Source organism: Narcine bancroftii, chromosome 1 (genome assembly GCF_036971445.1).
Source record: "Narcine bancroftii isolate sNarBan1 chromosome 1, sNarBan1.hap1, whole genome shotgun sequence".
In the NCBI taxonomy this organism is placed as follows: Eukaryota; Metazoa; Chordata; class Chondrichthyes; order Torpediniformes; family Narcinidae; genus Narcine; species Narcine bancroftii.
The window spans coordinates 261,716,452-261,740,092 of record NC_091469.1 but is presented as its reverse complement, the minus strand read 5'-3'; the positions used below and the strand labels follow the sequence as shown (position 1 = coordinate 261,740,092).

Genomic DNA, 23,641 nt, shown 5'->3' with positions numbered 1-23,641 from the left:
TTAAAATGTTAAAAATGAGCCCACATTTACCACTTCAGCTAGAAGCTCGTTCCACACCCCCACCACTCTCTGTGTGAAGAAGTTTCCCTTTCACCCTTAATCCACGTCCTCTGGTTTGTATCTCACCTATCCTTAGTGAAAAAAGCCTATCCACATTTACTCAGTCTATTCCCCTCATAATTTTAAATACCTCTATCAAATTTCTCCTCATTCTTCTATGCTCCAGGGAATAAAGTCCTAACTTGTTTAACCTTGCCCTGTAATTCAGTTCCTGAAGTCTGGGCAACATCCTAGTAAATCTTCTCTGTACTTTTTCTATCTTATTAATATCTTTTCTGTAGTTAGGTGACCAAAACTGCACAGAATACTCCAAATTTGGCCTCACTGATGTCTTATATAACATCCTAACTCCGGTACTCTATACTTTGATTTATGAAAGCCAATATGACAAAAGCTCTCTTTTCAACCCTATCTACCTGTGATGCCACATTCAGGAGAATTGTGTATCTGTACCCCCAGATCCCCCTGTTCTACTGCACTCTTCAGTGCCCTACCATTTACCATGCATGTCCTTTCTCAGTTTGTCCTTCCAAAATACAACACCTCACACTTGTCTGCATTAAATTCCATCTGTCATTTTTCAGCCCATTTTACTTTCTTGTATGGTTCTTAAATTAATTAAAAAATGTGACGAAAAACATACAATATGGCAGAATTTTCAAGTACCTAACAGACAAAACAAATCTGATCATACAATCTTGAAATTAGATCACGAGATTTGAAATTACTTCTAGATACATAAAGTATTGAAAATATCTGAGGGCCACAATGTATCCATTATCTTTTAAATGCTGGATTAATTCCACAGCAGCCATTTTTAATGTAAAAAGGAAGATGGCAATTTATAGTTTAAAGTTACTAATTATTCTGCATTTCATCCTAATTACTTTAAAAAACATTCATTCAGCTGTAGTAAGAATTGCGGTGCATATGTACATTGAACAATGTATTTGACAATAAACTCATTATCATCTTCAACATAGCTTTTAATTCTGACTGAAGTTCAAGCTGTTCCACCTTGTTTAATATATCCTCAAGTTACATAGCTAGTCAAAACATTCTTCCCCATTGAATACAAAATGATGCACTGACATGCAGTTCATTATGCTTAATGTGAAATTCATTGTCCAATGGTTCAAACCAAAAACAGAGAGTTCAACCACAGAAACACTGACCTAAAATACCTTTATGCTGACTCATGATGTGTGGGGCAATGAACAATTTGCAGTGAATGGAAGAATGTTATTTCACAATGTCCAGAATCAAAGGTAATGACCGCGGTTTGTAGGAAATGTGACAATAGTTAATATTTTCTCTCTCTTGTCTTTTCTCTGACGCACCTGTCAAACGTAGCAATTCTAAGTAGTTTGCTAATTTTGAATAAAACACATTTTGCTAGCACATTAGCAAGTGTTGTGGGAATGAAAACTTTACTCAACTTAATTGTACAGTTACAGTCTGGAGTTGGCAGCAATTAGAATGCAAAAGAAAGGTGCAAGGCAGCAGCTAGAAGCTGATTGGAGGAAGAAATTGATTGGAGCAAGAGAGGTCAGGTTACCTGAGGAACAGCAGCAGCCAGGATCAACTAAATATGAAATGCAAGTTCATTAACAATGAAGAAAAACTTTGTAATATTACATTCTTCCCTCCTGATAAAAAAAAACACCAGCAGTATCAAGTGACTCTTTACGAGACTATTCCCATCCATATCGATTGGGAGGTTTTGGTACACGACTGGATCTCCTTATGGAGCTACTGTTTCATCATCCTCCACACCATGGCATGTCCTATCTACTATTGGTACCACCATATTTCTTTTATCTTGTCCCACAATAGGAGATGTGGGGATTGCCTGGGCTTCTGGACCAGGTGCCAAGTCATAAAAGACACAGTAGACTCCCATCCATCTGAGTACCTGATGTTTGCATATGTTGAATTATTGCCCAGCAGTTCAACTTGATCTACAAGTGGTTCTTTCCTGTTACTCCTCGCAAACATTCTTAGTCGCATAGGTCCAGGGGTCATTAGCCAGGAGGGCAGTAAATGAGTGGCGTTGGAACACAAACAAACGTTCATGGGGTGTTGTATTTGTTGCTGTACACAACAGCGATCTTTGGGAGTGTAGTACCTCAGGAAGCACAAGTTCCCAATGCTTCTCAGGCAGGTTACGTGATCTAAGGGCCAAACGGACTGCCTTCCATATGATGCCATTGAACTTTTCTACCTGTCCATTCCCAATTGGGTTATGTGGGGTAGTATGACTTGTGGCAACCTCCTTCTGGGAGAGATAATCTTTCAGATCCTTAGACACAAAGGTGGTGCCTCGATCAGTGTGTATGTAATTTGGCATTCTGCAAAGGCTAAATAGCAGATCCAGGCATCTGCACACTGTTATAGTACAGGTGCTTAACCTTTTATCCGGAATTCCGAAAACCTGCAACCTCTAAAAACTGGCACATTTTTTGGTAGATGACATCTGCTTATCAAAGATGGAGTTTGGCACCAAACATGACCTCACTCAACTCAACCCTCACTCAACTCCTGTGTATCCTGTTGCATTCCAATACTTTATAAGCACCTCCGAATTGCTGTATACTGATGCCCGTCCAGCATCGTGGTACTTTCAGTCATCCCGGCAAAGGTTCAATGGCCATCGTTGCTACCCATAATCCCCCTCACACCAGAAACTGTTGTACCAGCGCCAGGGCAGGTGAACAGAGAAGGGAGCTGTTCCCCTGGCACTATTTAAGCAGGGGGTGAGGGGGGGTAGAAGAGAGAGACAGCAGCCCAACCCAGGCAGGTGAGGGGGGAGAAGGTGGGAGAGACAGTAGTGTGACTCTGGCAGGTGAGGGGAGGGGAGACAGCAGCGCGACTCGAGCGGGCAAGGTGGGGGGAGAAACGGCAGCGTGACTCTGGCAGACGAGGGGGAGAGACAGCAACGTAACTCAGCTGGCCAAAGTGGGGGAGAAAGATGGCATTACGACTAAAGGGCAGGCTTAAAGAGACCAAAATCAAAATGATTCTGAAATCTGGAAGATTCCAAACAACAGCAGGCGTCCAGTCCCGACGATCCTGGATAAAAGGTGAGGCACCTGTATGCATATTGGGACATGGAAAGGCAAAGGGGGAACACAAGCCTTCATCAGCTACTGTAAGTAGATATGGGTTACACAAAGCTGTGGGCAAGAGTTCCTTGAAATCAATACTAAGCCATTCCATAGGTATTGTTGCTTTGATAAGATTCCTTTCTGGTGAGTGGTAGAACTGAGGCTTTAGTTCAGCACAGATCTTGCATGAAAAATGAGTTTTCTTGATATGTTCTGTAGAAAAGGGGGATATTCTTTTCTCTAATAAAATGCAGCAGCCAAGTTATTCCTGGATGACAAAGTCTGTTGTGAATGACAGCAAGTGTGGAAGGAGTAAAGGCTGAACAAGTGTATGCCTAACAAAATGCATCAGGGACCACATTCTCTCTCCCAGGACAGTATTTTATTGTGTAACTAAATGCTGCAAGTTCCAGATTCCGTTCTTGAATCTTTGTATTCTTTATCTTTGTATGCTTTTTACTGTCAAACATAAAGGCCACTGACCTCTGATCAATATCCAAGCTAAAGTGGTGCCGTGCCAGGTAGTGGCTCCATTTGCGCACTGCCTCAATGATGGCAGTCGCTTCTTTCTCTACAACGTGATAGTGCAATTCACTTCCTTGTAGTGTCTTTGACATGAACACATAACAGGTCGTCTTCTTTAGTTAAGGACAGCAGAAATAGCCACATCAGATGCGTTACACACTCTACCTCAAAGGATAAGTTTTCATTCACCGAATACAGGGTGGCTTCCTCCGACTCTCTCTTTAGTACGTTAAAGGCATTCAAGGGCTTTTCCTCCATTGGAAACTTCTGTGTATTTACCAATGGTTGAATCTTGTTAGAAAACCCATGAATCCATTTGGCATAATAAGCAGACATCCCAAGTACCCTTGCAAAGGATCGCAAATTTTCTGGTGGTGGGAGCTCTGGTAGTGGGTGAAGTCTCTCAGGATCTGGCTTAATTATACCATTCCCCATACAGTATCCAAGGACATTAATGGAATTCACAGACTCCACAGTCTTTGAATCATGAAGCATCTGGGTGCCTCTGACTGATGGTCTTTAGGAATTTCATTACATTTTGATCATGTCCCTCTTGTCTATGTCCGGCAGTAGTGATATAATCAAGGTAAGGGAAGGCACCTTACAGTTTTTCTTCTCAAACTAACTTGTCCATAGCCCGCTGGAAGGCGGGTAGCCAATTTGTGACTCAAGTGGAATCTTACACATACATTGGCTTCAAAAGCCATATACTTCTTATCTGTCTCCTTCAGTGACACTTGGTGGTTGGCACTTTTCAGGTTAGAGGTAAAGAATACACTATATTTTGCAAGTTCATTCACCATTTTGTCAATTCCTGACAAGGGGTAAGCATTCAATTCCGTGTACTGATTGATTGTGAATAATCCACACATTCGCCTCTTGTGTCAGTAGGTAGGATCCTTCACCTCTACCATTTGGGCTCGCCATGGTGATATGCACATCTCATTTCTGCCTTCTGAAAGAAATTGATGAATTTCCTCTGCAATGAAGTCCTGATCATTTTTGTTAAAGCGTCTTGCTTTGGCAGCAATTGGATTTTAGCTTAGTGATGTTTGGGAAAAAGGATGGCTCTTCTATTTTTGCTGCTATCAGTGCACAGTAATGATCAGCACTGTTCCCAGTTGGCTCAGACAAGGGTCCTCTGTGCTCAAAGTTCACACTCAGATGCTGACACTGGAAATCCTGGCCAAGTATTAAGTCAGAACATGGGTTCTTCAGTACACTAAGTCGTGTGGCAATGTATGACTGGCTATGAAGACTAAGAGTTAGGTCAATAACAACACATCCTTGGGAACTGGTGTTTAAAGTTTTCTGAGCCATAGTGATGTCTTTAGGGGATGGGCGAACCTTTACTTTTAGTTCCTGCATGACTTTTTTAAATATAATGTTTTATTTTTCACGCTGTGAACCATATCAACCAAAATATGTCAAACGTTTCTCATTAAATTTACACAGTGGCATTTTCTCCCTCTTTTCTCACTTTCCCTCCCTCCCCTCTTCCCCACCCCCCTCCAAAACCCATAAATATTCAACATATACAATACAATAAAACCATAAAACAATATCTTCACAACCCATAAATATTCAACATATACAGTACAATAAAACCATAAAACAATATCTTCACAACTCGTAAATATTCAACATATACAGTACAATAAAACCATAAAAAAATATCTTCACAACCCGTAAATATTCAACATATACAGTACAATAAAACCATAAAACAATATCTTCACACAAAGAAAAATAAACAAGAAAAATGCATCATTTATTTGTTACACAGTGAATCTAGTCATTTTGTCTTTTTATAATTTTCAATTTATGGGATGGAGGTTGTAGGCATGCCCTCTCTGTTATGTCCCATCTATGGTTCCCAAATTTGTTCAAACAATGTGACTTTATTTTTTAAATTAAATGTTATTTTTCCAATGGAATACATTTATTCATGTCCATGTACCATTGCTGTATTCTCATGCTCTCTTCCATTTTCCAAGTTGACATTATACATTTTTTTGCTACTGCTGAGGCCAACATAATGAATTTTTTTGGGCTTTATCCAATTTGAGGCCTAATTTTTTACTTCTTATGTTACTTAAAAGAAAGATCTCTGGTTTTTTTGGTATGTTATTTTTTTGTAATTTTATTTAGTATCTGATTTAGTTCTTCCCAAAACGTAATTCACTTTCATACATGCCCAAGTTGCATGTAATGTTGTTCCCATTTCCTTCTTACAGCGAAAACATCTATCTGATAAGGTTGGATCCCATTCTTTTAATTTTTGAGGAGTGATATATACCATGTGTAACCAATTATACTGTATCATGCGTAACCTTGTGTTTATTGTATTCTTCATAGTTCCAAAACATAACTTTTCCCATACTTCATTTTTTATCTTTATTATGTTTAAATCTTTTACCTACTTCTGCTTAGGTTTATAGTTTATTTCATCATTTTCCTTAACTTGCAGCTTAATGTACATGTTCGTTATAAATTTTTTAATTATCATTGTGTCTGTAATCACGTATTCAAAGCTGCTTCCTTCAGGTAATCTCAAGCTGTTTCCCAATTTATCCTTTAAATAAGTTTTCAATTGATGATATGCAAACATTATACCATGAGTTATTCCATATTTGTACTTCAACTGTTCAAATGTTAATAAATTTCATATCACTTATAAAGTATATGTTCGGTACTTTCTCCTCTATTTTATCTAGTTCTCTCTTAGTCCAGTCTGGTAAAAATTGGATAAATACCTTAATTGTGCGGCTCTATAATAATTTCTAAAGTTTGGTAACTGCAAACCACCTTGATTATACCTCTGTGTTAATTTATCTAACCCTACCCTCGGTTTCCTCCCTTTCCACAAAAAATTCCTTATTATTCTCTTGAGTTCATTAAAAAAAATTCTGTTAAGAGAATTGGTAACATTTGAAATAAGTATTGTATCCTTGGGAATACATTCATTTTAATACAGTTTACCCTCCCTATCAATGTTAGCAGTAATTCTTTCCAATGTTCTAAGTCTTCCTGCAATTTCTTTATAAGTGGCTGATAATTTAGTTTGTATAAGTGGCTTAAGTTATTATCTAACCTGATACCTAGGTATCAGATTGTGTATGCTTGCCATTTAAATGATGATTCTTTTTAAAATTCTGCATAATCCGCGTTACTCATTGGCATCACTTCATTTTTATTTGCATTGATCTTGTACCCTGATATTTCTCCATATTCCTTCAATTTCTTATGTAATTCTTTTATTGATATCTCTGGTTCTATTAGGTATACTATGATGTCATCTGCAAATAAGCTGATTTTATACTCCTTCTTTATTTTTATCCCTTTTATTTTATTTTCTATTCTTATCAGTTCTACCAAAGGTTCTATTGCTAAGGCGAACAATGAGGGGGATAATGAACATCCCTGTCTAGTTGACCTACTTAATTTAAATTGATTCGATACATATCCATTTACTGCTACATTCGCCAACGGTCTATTATACAATGCTTTAATCCAATTTATAGACTTTTCTGGTAGATTGAACTTCTGTAATACTTTAAATAAGTAGTTCTACACTGTCAAAGGCTTTTTCTGCATCTAAAGCAACAGCCACTGTTGGTTTCTTATTTCCTTGAACTGCATGAATTAGATTAATAAGTTTACAGACATTATCTGCTGTTCGTCTTCTCTTAATAAATCCAGTTTGATCTTGTTTTACTATTTTTGGTACAAAATCGGCCAAACTGTTTGCTAATAATTTTGCTATTATCTTATAATCTGAGTGAAGTAGAGATATTGGTCTATATGATGCTGGTGTTAATGGATCCTTCCACGTCTTTGGTATTACTGTAATTATTGCTGTCTTACATGAATCTGGCAAGTTTTGTGTTTCTTCTACCTGGTTCATTACTTCCAAGAGAGGAGGAATTAATAACTCTTTAAATGTTTTATAAAATTCTATTGGGAATCCATCCTCTCCTGGTGTTTTATTGTTTGGCAGCTTTTTAAATATATCCTGTACTTACTCTATTTCAAATGGTTTTATGTTTGTTTTGTTATTCTTGTAATTTTGGCAGTTCAATTTCAGATAAAAACTCTTCTATTTTATCATCTTTCCCCTTGTTCTCAGTTTGGTATAATTGTTCATAAAATTCCTTAACATTTTCATTAATCTCTGTTGGGTTATATGTAATTTGTTTGTCCTTTTTCCTTGATGCCAATACAGTTCTTTTAGCTTGTTCTGTTTTAAGTCGCCAGACTAACATTTTATGTTTTTTTCTCCCAGTTTGTAATATGTTTGCTTTGTTTTCATTATGTTCTTCTCCACCTTATACGTTTGTAATGTTTCGTATTTTTTTTTGTCCGCCAATTCTCTCTTTTTCGTTATATCATCCCTTTTTACTAGTTCCTTTTCTGTACTTACTATCTCCCTTTCCAACTGCTCTACTTCCCGATTGTAATCCTTTTGCATCTTAGTCACATAACTTATTATCTGCCCTCTAATGAAGGCTTTCATTGTGTCCCATAATATAAATTTGTCTTTCACTGATTCTGTGTTTATTTCAGAAAATGTTTTAATTTGGCATTCAATAAACTCCCTAAATTCTTGCCTTTTAAGTAGCATGGAGTTTAACCTCCATCTATATGTTCTTGTTGGGATGTCCTCCAGTTCTATTGCTAATAATAGGGGTGAATGATCTGATAGTAGTCTAGCTTTATACTCAGTTTTCCTAACTGTCCCTTGAATATGGGCTGACAACAAAAACATATCAATCTTTGAGTATGTTTTGTGTCTACTCAAATAATATGAATATTCTTTCTCTTTTGGGTGTTTCCTCCTCCATATATCCATAAGGTTCATTTCCTGCATTGATTTAACCATAAATTTGGCTACCTTATTCTTTTTACTTGTCTTTTGTCCATTTTATCCAACATTGGATCCAAATTAAGGTTAAAATCCCCTCCTATCAATATATTTCCTTGTGTGTCTGCAATCTTCCAAAAAATATCCTGCATAAACTTTTGATCCTCCTCATTAGGCGCATATATATTGAGCAAATTCATTTCCCGCATGACTTTCTTGTTAATATAACTATCAGTGCTGAGCACTTAACCTTTTTACCATCCACAGTCACAAAGGTTGCAGCTTGAGCACATTAGTAAGTGTAGCCAGTACATGAGTACATGTTGCCACTGAGTTTGGTGAGGCCTTGGATTTGCACGTCTGGGCCTAATGTCCCTTCTTGGCACATTTATTACAAGTAGCCTCACGTGCTGGACAGTTAACCCATGAAACCATCGAAGAAAATTTTCCATTTTGTATTATAAGTGGCAGCCACAGCGGGTTTCTCAAGAACAACTGGAAGGTTATCAGACAGCACTTCTAAAGAATCCTTCTCACATACCTATCGTTCCTATGATGGTTCAGGGTTCCCTTCTGCAGCCACTGAGGTAGCGTATGCATCATTAATGTGTTGAGCTACGTCTAACGCAGAAGCTTGGTTGTAAGCAGTCTGTGAGTCTAATAACTTTGTAATATTATGGGAAGAAAGGAAGAAATAATAAGACTAAAGACAGGAGAGATTAAGAGACTAAATTAGAATACATTGAAAAATATTCATTGGGATGTTGAGAAATATGCATTGGGATCATCAGGTGTGATTGATCTCAGTGATTCCACCTTGTATAGAATAAGTGCTGACAAGGATTAAGAGGGTGGGTGAGTATTGGACTAGCTGAATCAGTGGGTAAGAACGTGGAAAATGTGGAAAAGTGTAAGGTCATCCACTTCGGTGCACAAGCATGGTATTTTTTGTGTTGAGGGACTGGGCATTATTGGTGTTCAAACAGATCTGGACATGCTTGCACAGGACCTTAAAAATGGAACCATTAGCAAAGGAGGCAGGCTAGTTGACTGTGTAGTGTGCATATGGAATGTTTCCCCTAACGGAGGAGATGAGAACTGGGGCTCCCAGCTAATGAAATAAGGTGTGGGCTACTTATAACTGAAAATGAGGATGATGTATGATGAATAGTTATGATTTATGGTAAATATCTGGAATTCTGTACTCCTGAGGGATGAGGAAATGTACTAATTTAATTCAATCAAAAGAAAGATTTAAAACTTTTTTTGGATGCTGAGGGAAACACAACAACTGTATATACTGGAGTCTGGAATGAACCAAGATCCCTGGAGGGGCTCAGTGGTTCAGGCAGCATCCAAGGTGAGGAATGGTCAGTCAATGTTTCGACTTGTGTCCCTTTGTTGAGAATTGACAAAATGTGGTCTGACCATTTCTCTCCATGGATGCTGCCTGACCTACTGAGTTCATCCAGCTTCACTGGATACCAGGGGAACCAAAGGCTATGGAGATAGCACAGTAAAATGGTGATGAGGTAGAAGTTAAACTAACATTTTCATGAACCTCAGAGAAGGGCCAGCTGGTCTATCCTGCACATAATTCTAATAATCTTAACTCATGCACAAAATAATTCATGCCATCCATCATTATACATTCAGTGACCACCTAACATCAATTCCACAATGAATTGTCTGACTGCATCACTGCAGGTGAATAACAGGAACACAATCTTAAAAATATGGATCCAATTAAGCAAGAAGTTTGATGACTTCACATTTACAAAGTAAATGAATGCACCTTCAAATGATCTGTTCCACCAAACCCACTGTCCCAATAAAACACTGCTTCTAACAATTCAACAAGCATCACCCTCCTCACATGCATCTGTCTACGAAGACAAGCCTGACACTCAAATTCTGCAATATACATTCACTATTTGAAGAATTACATTCTATGCTCGCAGTATGATGTCCATTCATGACAGCCGCATCACATCAAGCACATACTCACTTTCCTCTCTCTTGATGTGGCCCGAACACCATTGGGATCAACAGCAACAAATCAGTGTGTTGTTTGGAGCACTGTGTCATCTTACCCCATGGAATGGAAAGTCTCAGTCAGTAATGAAGGGGCCATCAACATGTCTAGGACTACTGAATATAGCAGTGCATTGTAACATAACCTTCCTACTCGCATTGTACTTCCTTTTCATCCTACAATCTTCTGGTATTGTCATAGATTTCTCAATTCCCTCCCATAACCCCTCCCCTTCCTTTCAGATGGATGAAATTCAGGTCAGCAACCACAGAGGTGGATCCAACACTTCCAACCATTGCAGATGTTGGATTTTGTATTCTACAGAGCAGGGGGTGGCCAAACATTTTTTGGTTGTGGGCCACAAACGGAAAAATATAAGGAGTCACGGGCCAAACAATATTAAGTCTGGCAGTTTTCAACCATTGTTGGCTCCTTTAACAGACATTTTAAAGTCTGCAGAGCTGATGACAGTCAGACTGGGCAGTTGGACCCTGTGGGGGAGCGCAAGATTGGCTATCTGCTCTCTGTGGGTCTACACCAGTGGCAGCGCTGCCATTATACCAGCTCCAGAGGATGCTGAATCTTGGACTTGCATGTGATAAAATCAATGGGTACGTAGCCGGTGACCAAGAGTAGGAAATGGACAGTCCATGAACCATTGACTGGATCATGAGTTTGCGCACAAGGTCTTCAATAGGCCAACGTACAAAATATAGTTTGAGGTGGTCTGCAATGAAATGATTGGTGAATTTGAAGGCCTGTTTTGAAGGCCTACATTACATTGGGGACTCCAGCTTGCATCCCCTTCTTTAATGTCTTTGAATCATCTGATGCAGTAACAAAGAAACTGAATGAAAATGGCCAACCAACTCTGATGTAGTTCAGTGTTTCTTCCGTTATGACCGGGTGGACTTTCTCCGCATTTTGTTTTTGTTTCTTTCACTCTGTTCTGTTTACATGACTTGTGTAGACAAGAATTTCAGTCATTGACAAGCCTTCAGTACCCTCTCTCAGAGATACCAATCTATCCCTAACTACAGCTAAATATAATCTGCTGGAGATCAGTGCGTTAAACAGCATAAATGGGGGAAAAAAGTCAACGTTTCAAACTGGAACCTGTTTTTGATATTCCACTAATGTCTCATTTGACTTTCTCTTAGTCTCCACCTTATCATATGCAGTTCCTTTCTTCTCCCACCATCCCCCTTTCCTGCATTCAAAACAAGCTGTTTTTAAAAAAAATTTTTTTTCCAGTTCTGATAAATTGTCATTGACATGAAAGAATCGCTCTCGTCTTCTCCACAGACAGACGGAGTATTTCCAGAATTTTCTGTTTTGAATACAGCATTGGTTGGTTGGTTGATATCCCATTACAATCAGATGACAGCTAGCTCAAGGCTGCTGGCGATAGGGCTCTGTGTTTTCAGGATGTCCCTGATTGCACCCACCTGTCTTTGTTGATGCTCCTCATGTCGGTAGCCTCAGACAGGATTGTGAAACTGGAGTCTTTTGGCTGGGTCAATAGTCTTTCAGTAGGTTTTTTTTTGGAGCAACTGGGGCACCTCGTCTGAAGAAGCAGCAAAATTCCGATGGAAAAGAGGAAGTACAGGTACTCCCCGACTTACGACCTATGCGACTTACGCCCATCTTCAACTACAACCAACATTTTTTTAAAAATACAGCCGGGAGGCCAATTTCCCCGCTCCTGCTGGGAGCCTGACGTCTCCCCTCCTGCCAGGAGCCTGAGGTGGCGCTGGGTAACTCGGGGCCGTGGTGTCACCTTGCAACCTATGTGGTGATTTGGGACACATGCGCCAATTGCTGTCGCGCTCTCTCTCTCCCCACCGACGGCAATCTGTGCATGCGTTCCAAATCAAAGCTTTAAAAAAAAATAACAGCATTGGGTCCGTCAAAGCAGGTTTTCTTGATGTCGCTACAAGAGGAGCACCGAAATGAAAAAAAATTTACACAATTACAGTGAAAAATCAGGCCGATCTATGGAAAATAACGCCTCTTGTGAGAGCTGGCTCGTGGTCAACCTCATGCAAGAGCTGGCCTTGGTGGGCATCATGTTGTATTTGACAAACTATAACAGGAATACAGTACAATTCTGACATACGTCCATTCCAAGATACGACGGGTCGGCCAGAATGGAACACTGTCATATGTCGGGAAGTACTTTGTACACAAGTGAACATATAATGTTTGTGTACCACGCTTGAGTGAAGAAATAATGGATCTTGACTTGGTTCGGGATTTTATTTGGTTATTGTGGACACTGATAATCAGCAATGAAAGCAAATGAAAATGAACAAAGGGATGTGGATGAAATCAATAAGTTCTTATTCAAAGGCACAACAGGCTCGAGTTCTTGCTCCTACATAGATCATTTGTCGTAGAATTACAGAGTATCCCCCAATCTTTTTTCCTTGATCTGAGGCAATGTTTCCATCCTGTAGAACTTGTGATGTTGGGAGGTCATTGTTGTACTCTGTCCATTGAGGATTTACTCAGACCCAAAACCAATTCACCATAAGCTGTTCATCAACTGTTGGGAGTCCACTATGGAAGGACAACCCACCAAAGTTCTGGAAATAATGAGACACAGTTTGTGGAATTTCATAATTTTTAATTGCTAAACCATTTTATATAGAGAATTCACATATTAACTCACTGGGACTTTATTTTCACATTTAAAATGAAAGCAATTCGAGGTATAGATTATATCCAAACCATTTTCATTGATTGCTCTTGGATTGTATGATGGCAGTAGACCTGCTGCAGTAAGATTGATTAACAGTGCTTCCTTGGCAAATGCCAACTCTGTACACCAGGTCCTCAAGCATTGGGACATGGTGCTGATGCAGAGACTGATCCCTAGAGGATATGGGAAAAGGGTATATCCAGGGCTGATGCCAGCAAGTTCTTCCCCACAGAATTATCTGCATTTCACCTGATCATTTAAGTTAATTCTTGGCGTTCCTCCACCAGGGAATTGGATTTAGTTCAAAAATGTGAATGTTTACAAAGCCCCAGCTAGAGGAGACTATTTTAGACCAGGGAAGGGGAAGAACATTTTGTAAGTGTGAATAATGGGGCAGGGAAAAATTCAATTTTGAGCTACAAATTGGGAAAGAGTGGAAAAAAAATGTAGTGTTCCTTAAAGGATAAATCACCATTTAAAAATTTGTAAATAAGAAACAATGTTCGTTGCTGTATTCATTTTGGAATTAATTCATGTCCATGTACTCTTTGTAATTGAACAAATCTACGGTTTAAAATAAATTAACGTAACATTATTGCTATATGCAAAAGGAAATACATTCACAAGTTTAATACTCAGTGCAGTTCTTAAGGAAACATTAATGATTTTGTGCAAACCAGGGGCTATGAGTTTGTTCCTCACTGGGGCCTCATTTCTGTGCAATTTCTGTGAGGGGTGCTGGACAAAGTGGCGACTCTCTGTCTTCCTTACGGCAGACAAAGTTAAAGAATTTCATGTATGTTACATAAATGTAGCATTATGTAATAATAATGGTACCTTTATTATAGAAATGTGGAAAGATTCTTCAGTGTTGGCATCATTCTGGAGGGGACGGAAATGGAGATCTTAAATTTAGATGCTGGCAGAGTAGGTTGAGGTGTACTTTTTGCATTGCTGGAATGGAGGAAGACAGTGAAGGAGAGGAAAGGATCAGGGGCAGTTTTGTGCAAAAGAACTGACATGATGGTGGATAGACTACTGTGGTCCAGACTCAACAGTTTCAGACAATTATTGGTACCTCCACTATACTCGTCACTTGCTTTTTGCCTTGCATCACCGTCATAATCATTTGTGATTTACACTCTCACATAGTTTTTCATTGTTCTTTCCCCCTTTCCTGGTTTTCATTGCAACTTAAAGTTTATTTTCTCTCTTACCTTTTTAGCTCTGCTCATGTTCCTTTCACTGAGGACGCTGCCCGACTCAGGTGAGTACTGTCAGCATTATTTATTGTTTTAGATTTTTGACTAACATTGTTCTTTTCTTTTGTAGATTATAAATTAAACAAAGACAATTAGATACATACTGAGCCACATTCCATCCAGAGTGGCAATAATGGAATGCTACCATATATACGAGAAAGGAGCACTTCATGCGGGAATGCATAAATATAATTTATTGATGAATAAATAGTTGCTTAAACAATTTCTTCTCGAAGTGCCGACAGTCATTAGTTTTCATGGTTGCTTGAAGTAAGCTTTTATACTGCTGGCTAGGTTTATGTGACGAGAAGAGGCACCACTAAGTGGCACAAAGGCTGAAAAGGGATAAAAGACTCACTTGTGCAATCAGAGCAGGAGGTTTACATTGGCAGCTTGAAAAATCCAACCATGGAAACCAACTTACCAATTTTTATATTTTATACAAAACTCAAAGATTATAAATCTTTGTATGGAAGCATGGACTCAACTCCCCAAAGTACAAAGGTAGACACGATCTGGTGTCGCAAACTTCTCTTCCTGGTTTCTTATTACCTTAAAGATTGGCACATCCCAACTGGACCTGCAGGAGTTCCAGACCAAGCCCAGGGAACTCACAATGTGTTATTTGTGTTTAAATGGGAAACCTCTATACTTCCCACAATAAAACCACATGGGGACCAAGAAGGGAGCTGACTAGGACACTCAAAAGCTGCTGTACAGGTTGATTAAGTGTTAAGAAGGCATATGGTGTGTTGGCCTTTATTAACTGTGAGATCAAGTTCAAGAGCCGTGAGGTAATGTTAGAGCTATACAAGACCCTGGTTCATCCCCATTTGGAATACTGTGTTCAGTTCCATTCACCTCATTACAGGAAACATGTGGATGCTAAAGTAAGGGTGTGAGGAAATTTACAAGGATGCTGCCTGGATTAGGAGAGATTGAATGAACTTGGTCTTTTCTCCTTGGAGCTATGGAGGATGTGAGCAGGGGCATAACCAGGTTCTAAAGTTGAGGGAGTGAGCAAATAAGAAAGGCACCAAGATGCATACAAAATAATTTTAACACATGCTCATTTCTTTCTTTACACAAAATATTTAATTTTCTAGCTATAATATAAAATTGTATTCTACGTTCAATAATTTTATGTTTCAGTAATATTGTCATTATGTATGAAACTTGCATATATCTGCATTGTGACTTGTGACATAGAAAATAGGTGCCATTTGGGCCTTCCATTCAATATGATCATGGCTGATCAGCACCCGGTTCCTACCTTCTCCCCATACCCCCTGATCCCCTTAGCTGCAAGGGCCAAATCTAACCTACTCTTAAATATTGACAAAGAACCAGCCTCAACTACTTCCTGTGGCAAAGAATTCCACAGATCCACCATCCTCTGAGAGAAGAAAATTTTCCTCTTCTCAGTCCTAAAAAAAAACTTTCCCCTTATCCTTAAACTGTTTTTTCACAGCATTGGAAACAACCTATCTGCGTTTAGTCTGCTAAACCCTTAAGAACTTTATATTTTTTCTGTAAGATCCCCCCCTTCAATCTTCTAAATTCCAGAGAATACAAGTCTAGTCTATCCAACCTTTCTTTATATGCAAGTCCTTCCATCCCTGGTATCAGCCTAGTGAACCTTCTCTGCACCCCCTCCATGAAAACGATGATGTTCCACGAGATCATCCAGCGTCAGAGAGGAGGTGATGACATCACGGTTTGTTTTGGTTCCCAGGATGCCAGTGGCCACCAGCGCATCACAGGAGACTGAGCACACGGTTCAAAACACTGGGAGTTTGTTCGAATAAAGTAGTGAATAAATCCAGAAAGTTCTTCCAGGGCCATTTGATAAAGTTAAAAAAAACAATAAAAATGAAGTTCGACTTTCATCACACAAGGGAACTATTGAAAGGGCAGCACTTTTGAAGATTGTGCTCAGCTATGCCACTGGATGTGGGGTGATCTGATAGAGTTGTACAAGATGATAAGAGGCTTTGATCGTGTGGATGCCCAGAGACTTTTTACCATGGCTGAAACTGCCAACACCATGGGCTTAGGGAGTAAGGTGCTAGGGAGTAAGTGCAGGAGGAATGCAAGATCCAAGTTCTTCACACAGAGATTGGTGGGTGCAAGGAATGTACTAGTGGCAGAGACAGGTACAATAGGATCTTTTAAGAGATACAAGATATGTACATGGAACAGAGAAAAATGGAGGGTTATGCAGTAGGGAAATTCTAAGTAGTTGGTTGAGTAGGTTAGTATATCGGCACAGCACTGTTGGCTTAAGGGCCTGTACTGTGCTGTAGGCTTCTATGTTCCAGTGGGCTCAAATGGAGTACAACATTGATGCAGATTTAAGTTAAACCGTTTGCTCCATGTTTGAAAGTTTCCATGAGTAACTGTAGATATCTATCAGCACAAGGGTGAGAGGTATCTACACTTGGTAACACATACAGTGAATTAAAAGGAAATCTGTAAACTGCATAAGGCTTTGAATTTTGTTTACAATCTTGGAGCCACTTCTTTTTTTGTGTAAAATACAAACCCATGGGGTCTGTAATGCATATCCTGCCCAGAAGAATCATTTCTCCAGAGAATTTCCCTCTTTGACACCAAATGACAACAAAAATAAGTCTAGTGAAAGTTTAGTAGGAATTAAAACCTCCCTATCTATCCTCAAGCACCATCAGCAAATGTTAAAATGCATCTTCTCTGGCAGAGCAAAACCATCTGCCTTACACCATTCCGTTAGCAGAATCTTCATTGCTGCTTCCTTGGCTCAGTCCAACTCGATGAATAGACTCATGATATTTCTTCTTGCCAAGTTCGATAATACTCTCTATTTCCTCAGCAATATCTTCACGATCACTCTCCTTCATTGCTCGAATAAGATGACTGATGCAGCCAGAAACATTTGCATGGTCATGTGCCCAAGTAAAAAGCATCTCCAAGATTTGTTTATCCATGTCATCCCTGTAGAAAATGAGGTAATGTTTTGGAAAGACAAGACAAGAACTAGTTTAAATTGAATTTCTTTTGCAGAGCATTTCCAAGTAAACTGATGTTCTGAGTTTATCTGGACGAAGTATCTCTAGCACATTGACCTGGTTCCCTTTTATCTACTGTCCCCAGGTTGTCTATCTGTGTGGAGGTAGAAAAGGAACAGATCACTTTTCATCCACTTCCATGCTACGCTGTTAGTTGTTCAAATAGCATGAGTAAGTAAAACTACCTGCCACTGTCCTTAAGTTTCTAGAAGGACTAAATATAAACTGCAAAATATTTAAAATGCAACACCTTAAAGATACTTCTTGTTATGGTCGTTTATCAATTTTTACTCAAATTGCCAGTTAAATGTGGCAATGGGAGGAAATATTTCCCTTGATTGCAAAAGATCACATTAATAACAAAATTAATAATGATAAAAACAAAGACTAGAACAATTGAACAGTGATAATTTCAATATCCCATGGGCCAAATCATGATTACAATTGACTTAAAGTCAAGGTCACCTTTGAATGGATAGCAGGTAAACTAGTTGTCCGAGCTTCTGCTGAACACCTCGTGACCTGGGTTTGATCCTGGCTACATGACATCTTGATGGAACATGCACGTTCATTCCATGACATCTTGATGGAATTTGCATGTTATTTCCATGATTCTGTGGATTTTCACTGAGTACTCCACTTTCAGCCAAGGGTTTGCTGATAAATTAATTGATCAGTGACAAAAGAACTTAAGGAGAGATGATGGACATGTTAGAAAGAATAAAGTACAGACTCTAAGATGAAATGGAATGCAATTGATGAAATTGTTCTGCTGGGAGCCAGCATGGATTTGATGGGCTAGATGGCCTCTTTCTGTGTCAAGAACGATTATGGAATGGCTGACAGACATTGTGAAGGTCTGGGGCAGGAGAGCATTAGCACTTAGACATACAGCATGGTAACAGGCCTGTTCAGCCACGAGCCCATGCCACCCTATTGACCTACGGCAATTTAAATGGTGGGAGGAAACCAGAGCCCCCAGAGGAAACCCACACAGACATGGGGAGAACGTACAAACTCCTTACAGACAGCAACAGATTCAAACCCAGCTCACTGGCACTGTTACAGCGTTGCGCTAACTGCCAACTTAACCATGGATTCTTGTGGACCCTCACCATATGTTATCTTGCAGGTCAAAAGTTGGTTCCTACTTATCCACCTCAGATTTGTTATCTGAATGCCAGGCAGTGATTATCCTGATTTGTACAACACACCCAACACCACCATCACCATTTTAATGACATAAACCAGTTCTTCTCAACGTGTGGTTGAGAACAGACCACTCTGTTGTAGATGGCCCATGGCGATGGGGTGAAGATGTACTGTATATTACTGACATAATAAATTATAAAGTAAGGTTATAAATTTGACAACAAAAAAAAAACTAAAATTTTCAGAAATATTCCCATTAAAATATAACAAAATTCCTATTGATTTTCTGGGAAGGGGCTGGACTCACCAGCAATCATCTCCCTTCCCCTTCCCATGGGTTTGCAAAAGGTGGTCAGCGGTAAGTAAAGGAACATTCAAGGTGATGTGGATTATAAAAAAGGTAAAGACCATTGACTTAAACCTTAAGGGATTGTTTTAAGTATTTTTTTGATTAAAAATATATTAATTAAAGTTATTGATGATAAACAATGAGTTTGACATCATTTGGTATTTTATTTATAACTGTAAATCTTCTGATATATTCACTTTCTTTTAAAAACAAAGAGAAACAACACTTCCCAATACTGGTTGTGAAAGCTTCAACTCATGACATACACGATACTAATGATATCCCGTATCCCATGGGCTTCTCTTAGTTTTCCCACTGGTTACAGTATTAATTAACAATTCACCTCACACAAAGTGGTGTCACACAAGCTGTCTTTACATTAGTTTGTCACACCTGCTTCCAGTTAATGATCAATGTGGAAAAAAGTGTTAGCTTCAGAAAATGAGGGAAGAAAGTGGAGCTACTTTTCCTGGACCAAGTGGTGACACTGCACAGTCCAGGTGCAATATTGCTGCATCCTGAGCCATTGGGGACGTATAGAAATGAGGCAGGCAGGCAGCACAAGTATTTCACACCAATGCAAGTAACCATGTATCAAAAGGCTAAATGTGTAACTTGCTGAACAAAAAATCTATGTAGGTTTTTTTTCTATTCTTGTATTGTCCTACAAACATGTGATGTAAAATCACTAAATTGCATAATGATCTTTTGTTGCTGCTGTCCCCTTATGAATTAATTTGGATAACCATCACAGTATTAAAAACACTATGGTAAACCGAACGGCTGATATTTGTCATGAATAAAAATGTCCCTCTCACCTGTTATTGAATGCTATTCTTTCCAATAGTGAGTAGGTTAAACCGAGATTTATTCCAATATTCCGCCATTCTGGTCCAATTCTCCTTGCAATACTCCCAAGGTTAGCTTCAGTCAGGTAGCCTGTTTCTATCCAAAGATAAAGTAAGAAGCGATGTCAAATAACATCCACCAAATTATAAAGCAGAGTCTGTGTCCAATTTCTCTTGGATCTCATGGAGTCATGTTCGTAGAAAACAGACAGGTTGGTTTGGACTATCATGTCAAACCTAATCATCAATTACCCACCTATACTAATCCACCTTCTTCTACACCTTAACAATTCAAGCGCAAGTCCAGGGACTTCTTTGATTTTTAAAAATATTTTTATTGGGTTTATCATTTCAGCAAACATAAAAATTGACAATTACATAGTGATTCATTTGTACACAAGTAAACACGCATAGAAATAAAAAAAGCAATGTACAAAACTACATCAATAGTAACTTGTAGTACCTCAAACTATTGATAAGAATAATGTATGCAACCATGTCAGCCAGACCCATTTATTGAAATAATCTGATAAAATAATAAAGAAAAAAAGCTAAAAACTATAAGCTAAACTAATCTAACCCCTCCCTCTAGTCAAGGTTACCTGATATGTTTAGGAATTAAAAAAACCCAATAATAATGTGGAATCACTGGCAACCTCCGGAGACCAGGCAAAGAATCACTGGAATATACAGTAATTATTAATTCTTCCAATTATAAAAAAAATTATAAGAATGGGCCTCATAATTTCATAAACTTAAACTTTCTATCTTCAATATTATATTGTAGCGGCCCTTCACAGCTCCCCCACGGGGCTTCACAAAATGAAGGGTGAACGTGACGATCCAGCAGGCTGCACGAGGCCCTCAGCACTGCCCTCCAATTGGCCACAACCAAAAGAGCTTAACTGACCTATCGGGGAAAGTGGATCACAAACACACCAATCAGTGCTGAGAGGGCTTTGATCACACCCCTCAGCCTGAGAATAAAAACAGGGCTGTGAGCCCAATAAAGTTCAGCGTTAACTACACTCAACTGGGTTTGTGTCGTTCTTTCTGGGAACAGCATGTTCTTTCTGAGCTAACCTGCAAGCAGCTATAACCTCTCCTGTGTTATTTGTTTTGCAGAGCCATAGCTTGTAGCAACTAGCTACAATATCTGATTTTCTCTAAATAAATAGGAAATTACATCATATGAACCACTGCGTATGAGTAGGGGATGAATCTCCTTTCCATTTCAATAAAATAGCTCGCCTGGGGAAATGTAGTAAAAGCTAAGAATTTTTCCGGAGATGTCGATAAAGGTTTATTTGAGTCACGAGAAAAACCAAACAGAGGAATTAATGGGCAGGGTTCCAAATTAATCTTTAAAATTGTTGATAAGAGTTTGAAAAATCTCTTTCCAGAATCTCTCTAAATTTGGGTATTGCCAAAACATATGAATCAGAGAAGCTTCAAAAATTTCACATTTCTCAGAAAATGGATTAATATCTGCATAAAATGGAGATGATTTAAGTTTGGACATATGAGTTCTCTGTACCACCTTAAATTGTAATAAGCAGTGTCTTGCACAAAATGCAGAATCATTAATCAAACTGCGAGTAGAGACCAATCTTCATCTGAAAATGTTATGTTCAAATCTCATTCCCCATCTCTTTTGATCCCAGCCTTGGGGACTAAATTTGAGTCCAATAAATTATTATAAATATATCCTAGTAATCCACCCTGAAAATAAAATCGTATATTACGAAGCATATCATGAATTTTAGTGTTAGAAATTTGTGGAAAATCCGACGTCCAGGTACTTTTTAAATGTTGTGAGTACTGCCTCCTCCACCCACTCACACAGGGCATTCCAGATTCTAACCACCCTCTGGGTACAAAAGAATCCTCTTCATATACTCTCTAAGAGGGCATGATGTAAAAGGTCTTTTACTTCCTACCCTATCTATGCTCCACAGATTTGTGCATTTTTGAAGTCTATCTGCTTTCTCAGGATCCATTTCTATTCTCTCTCTCTTCACTGAGCTAATATTCAATAGGACAGTTCTAACAAACTGTGTAATTTCCAAGACTCAGCAGAAATACTCTAGACTAACAAGCAGTATATACAGTTTTTCATGAGAAATCCATAAAGTCATACACAGGCCATGGTTACCAACTGACTATGTGGGTTAAGGGCAACTTCAGTAATATTACATGTGCTGGCGGTTCAGGACCAATAGCTGCAGCTCACCAACAGCAACCAACCATGCATCTCAAACTGACATATCGCGTTTCGAACGAGCAAGATCTTTCATTTCCCCCATACACACAAAAAGACGTACAGCTGGGAGGCCCGGCCAAATCATCCTCTAACCAGCTTGTCAGGGGACTTTCCAAAATGCTTGTAGTGGAATCAAATCAAGACTTAGTACCAGAACTGTAATTCCATTTTCCAACTAAACGATGTGGCATTACATGTCTCTCCATGATCACTTTCAAATGACCCAGATTTTCTAGAGTCAACTATCTTTGTGCATTTACTCAAGGGATGATAAATTTGAATTTACAATGCAGCACGGTAACAGGCCATTTTGGCCCACAAGTCCATGCTGCCCAATTTACACCCCATTAAACTATACCCCTGGTACGTTTTGAAGGGTGGGAGGAAACTGGAGCCCCCGGAGAAAACCTATGAAGACACAGGGAGAACAATACAAACTCCTTACAGACAGTGCGAGATTCGAACCCTGGTCCGGTCCCGATCACTGGCACTGTAAAGGTATTGTGCTAAGTGCCATGCCAACCATGCCACCCTTAAGATAAGATCCAAGAAAATGAAGGACATCAATACACAGATGCAGAGGAAGAAGCTTTATGGCTCAGAGACAATTCTGGAATCAAACACTCTTTTAAAGCAATCCTACAGTAATCCCATTGTATTCTCCTGGATTCCCTTCAATTCCCCAAGATTCTAACACTCATCTACATACTAGGGACACTTAGTCAAATAACCAATCATCCAGGTGTACATTTCTAAATAACGCAATAAAGAAAATTAGAGATGTGGTGCAAATTTAGTTTTAGTTGAAAAGAAAATCCTACTTCACGAGGTGCATTATTATAGTTTTAAACAGAAAGATCTAAGCAATGAGTGGAATTGATCATTCTTGACTCACATGGTCATGACTCCATGACCTGACATATTCACCAAGCAATAAATGACTAAAGCATTCTTGACATGACCGATCTATCTTTAGCTTTTGCCATCTAGTGTCAAAAATCTATCAACTGCTGGTAATTTCGATTTTCCAATTGACCATGATTTGTTTATTGATTACCATTTTGTATCTCACATATAAACATAGTTCAAGGTGGCAATATTTTGCACAGAATGAGAGAGAGGGGGAGAAAATAAGAGAGAGGGGAGAGGGAGAGAGAGAGAGAGAGAGAGAGAGAGAGAGAGAGAGAGAGAGAGAGAGAGAGAGAAAACAACCATTCCAGAGAGCACTTTAACTCCCCATTAAATCAGAGGTGTGTAAATTTTTGCCATGTGGCCAGACACATGATATGGGTCGTTTATGGTGGCACCTTTTCAGATAACAAGCCAGTGCAAAATTCAACTGCGCATGAGAGAACATTATGAACATTAGAGCAGGCCTTCCATACCTGGTGAACTCATAGGCTTGTCCCCAATTTATTCTGCCCA

The 23,641-nt window shown here is 39.0% G+C and overlaps 2 protein-coding genes across 7 annotated transcripts in view; one reads left to right on the top strand and one right to left on the bottom strand.

Annotated features, from left to right (window-relative positions):
• Positions 1–23,641, top strand: part of LOC138742504 (large ribosomal subunit protein P2-like) — a 479,457-nt gene that overhangs the window by 375,906 nt on the left and 79,910 nt on the right. The window lies entirely within an intron of this gene.
• pidd1 (p53-induced death domain protein 1) overlaps positions 13,266–23,641 on the bottom strand; it is an 80,252-nt gene continuing 69,876 nt past the window's right edge. For all 6 annotated transcript variants that reach the window (XM_069896935.1, XM_069896946.1, XM_069896955.1 and 3 more), the window contains 2 exons: positions 19,924–20,050; positions 13,266–17,530 (listed from right to left, as the gene is read on the bottom strand). In XM_069896935.1, coding sequence (XP_069753036.1) covers positions 17,293–17,530; positions 19,924–20,050 — 365 coding nt within the window. In that variant the 3' untranslated portion in view covers positions 13,266–17,292. The remainder of the gene's footprint in view (positions 17,531–19,923; positions 20,051–23,641) is intronic.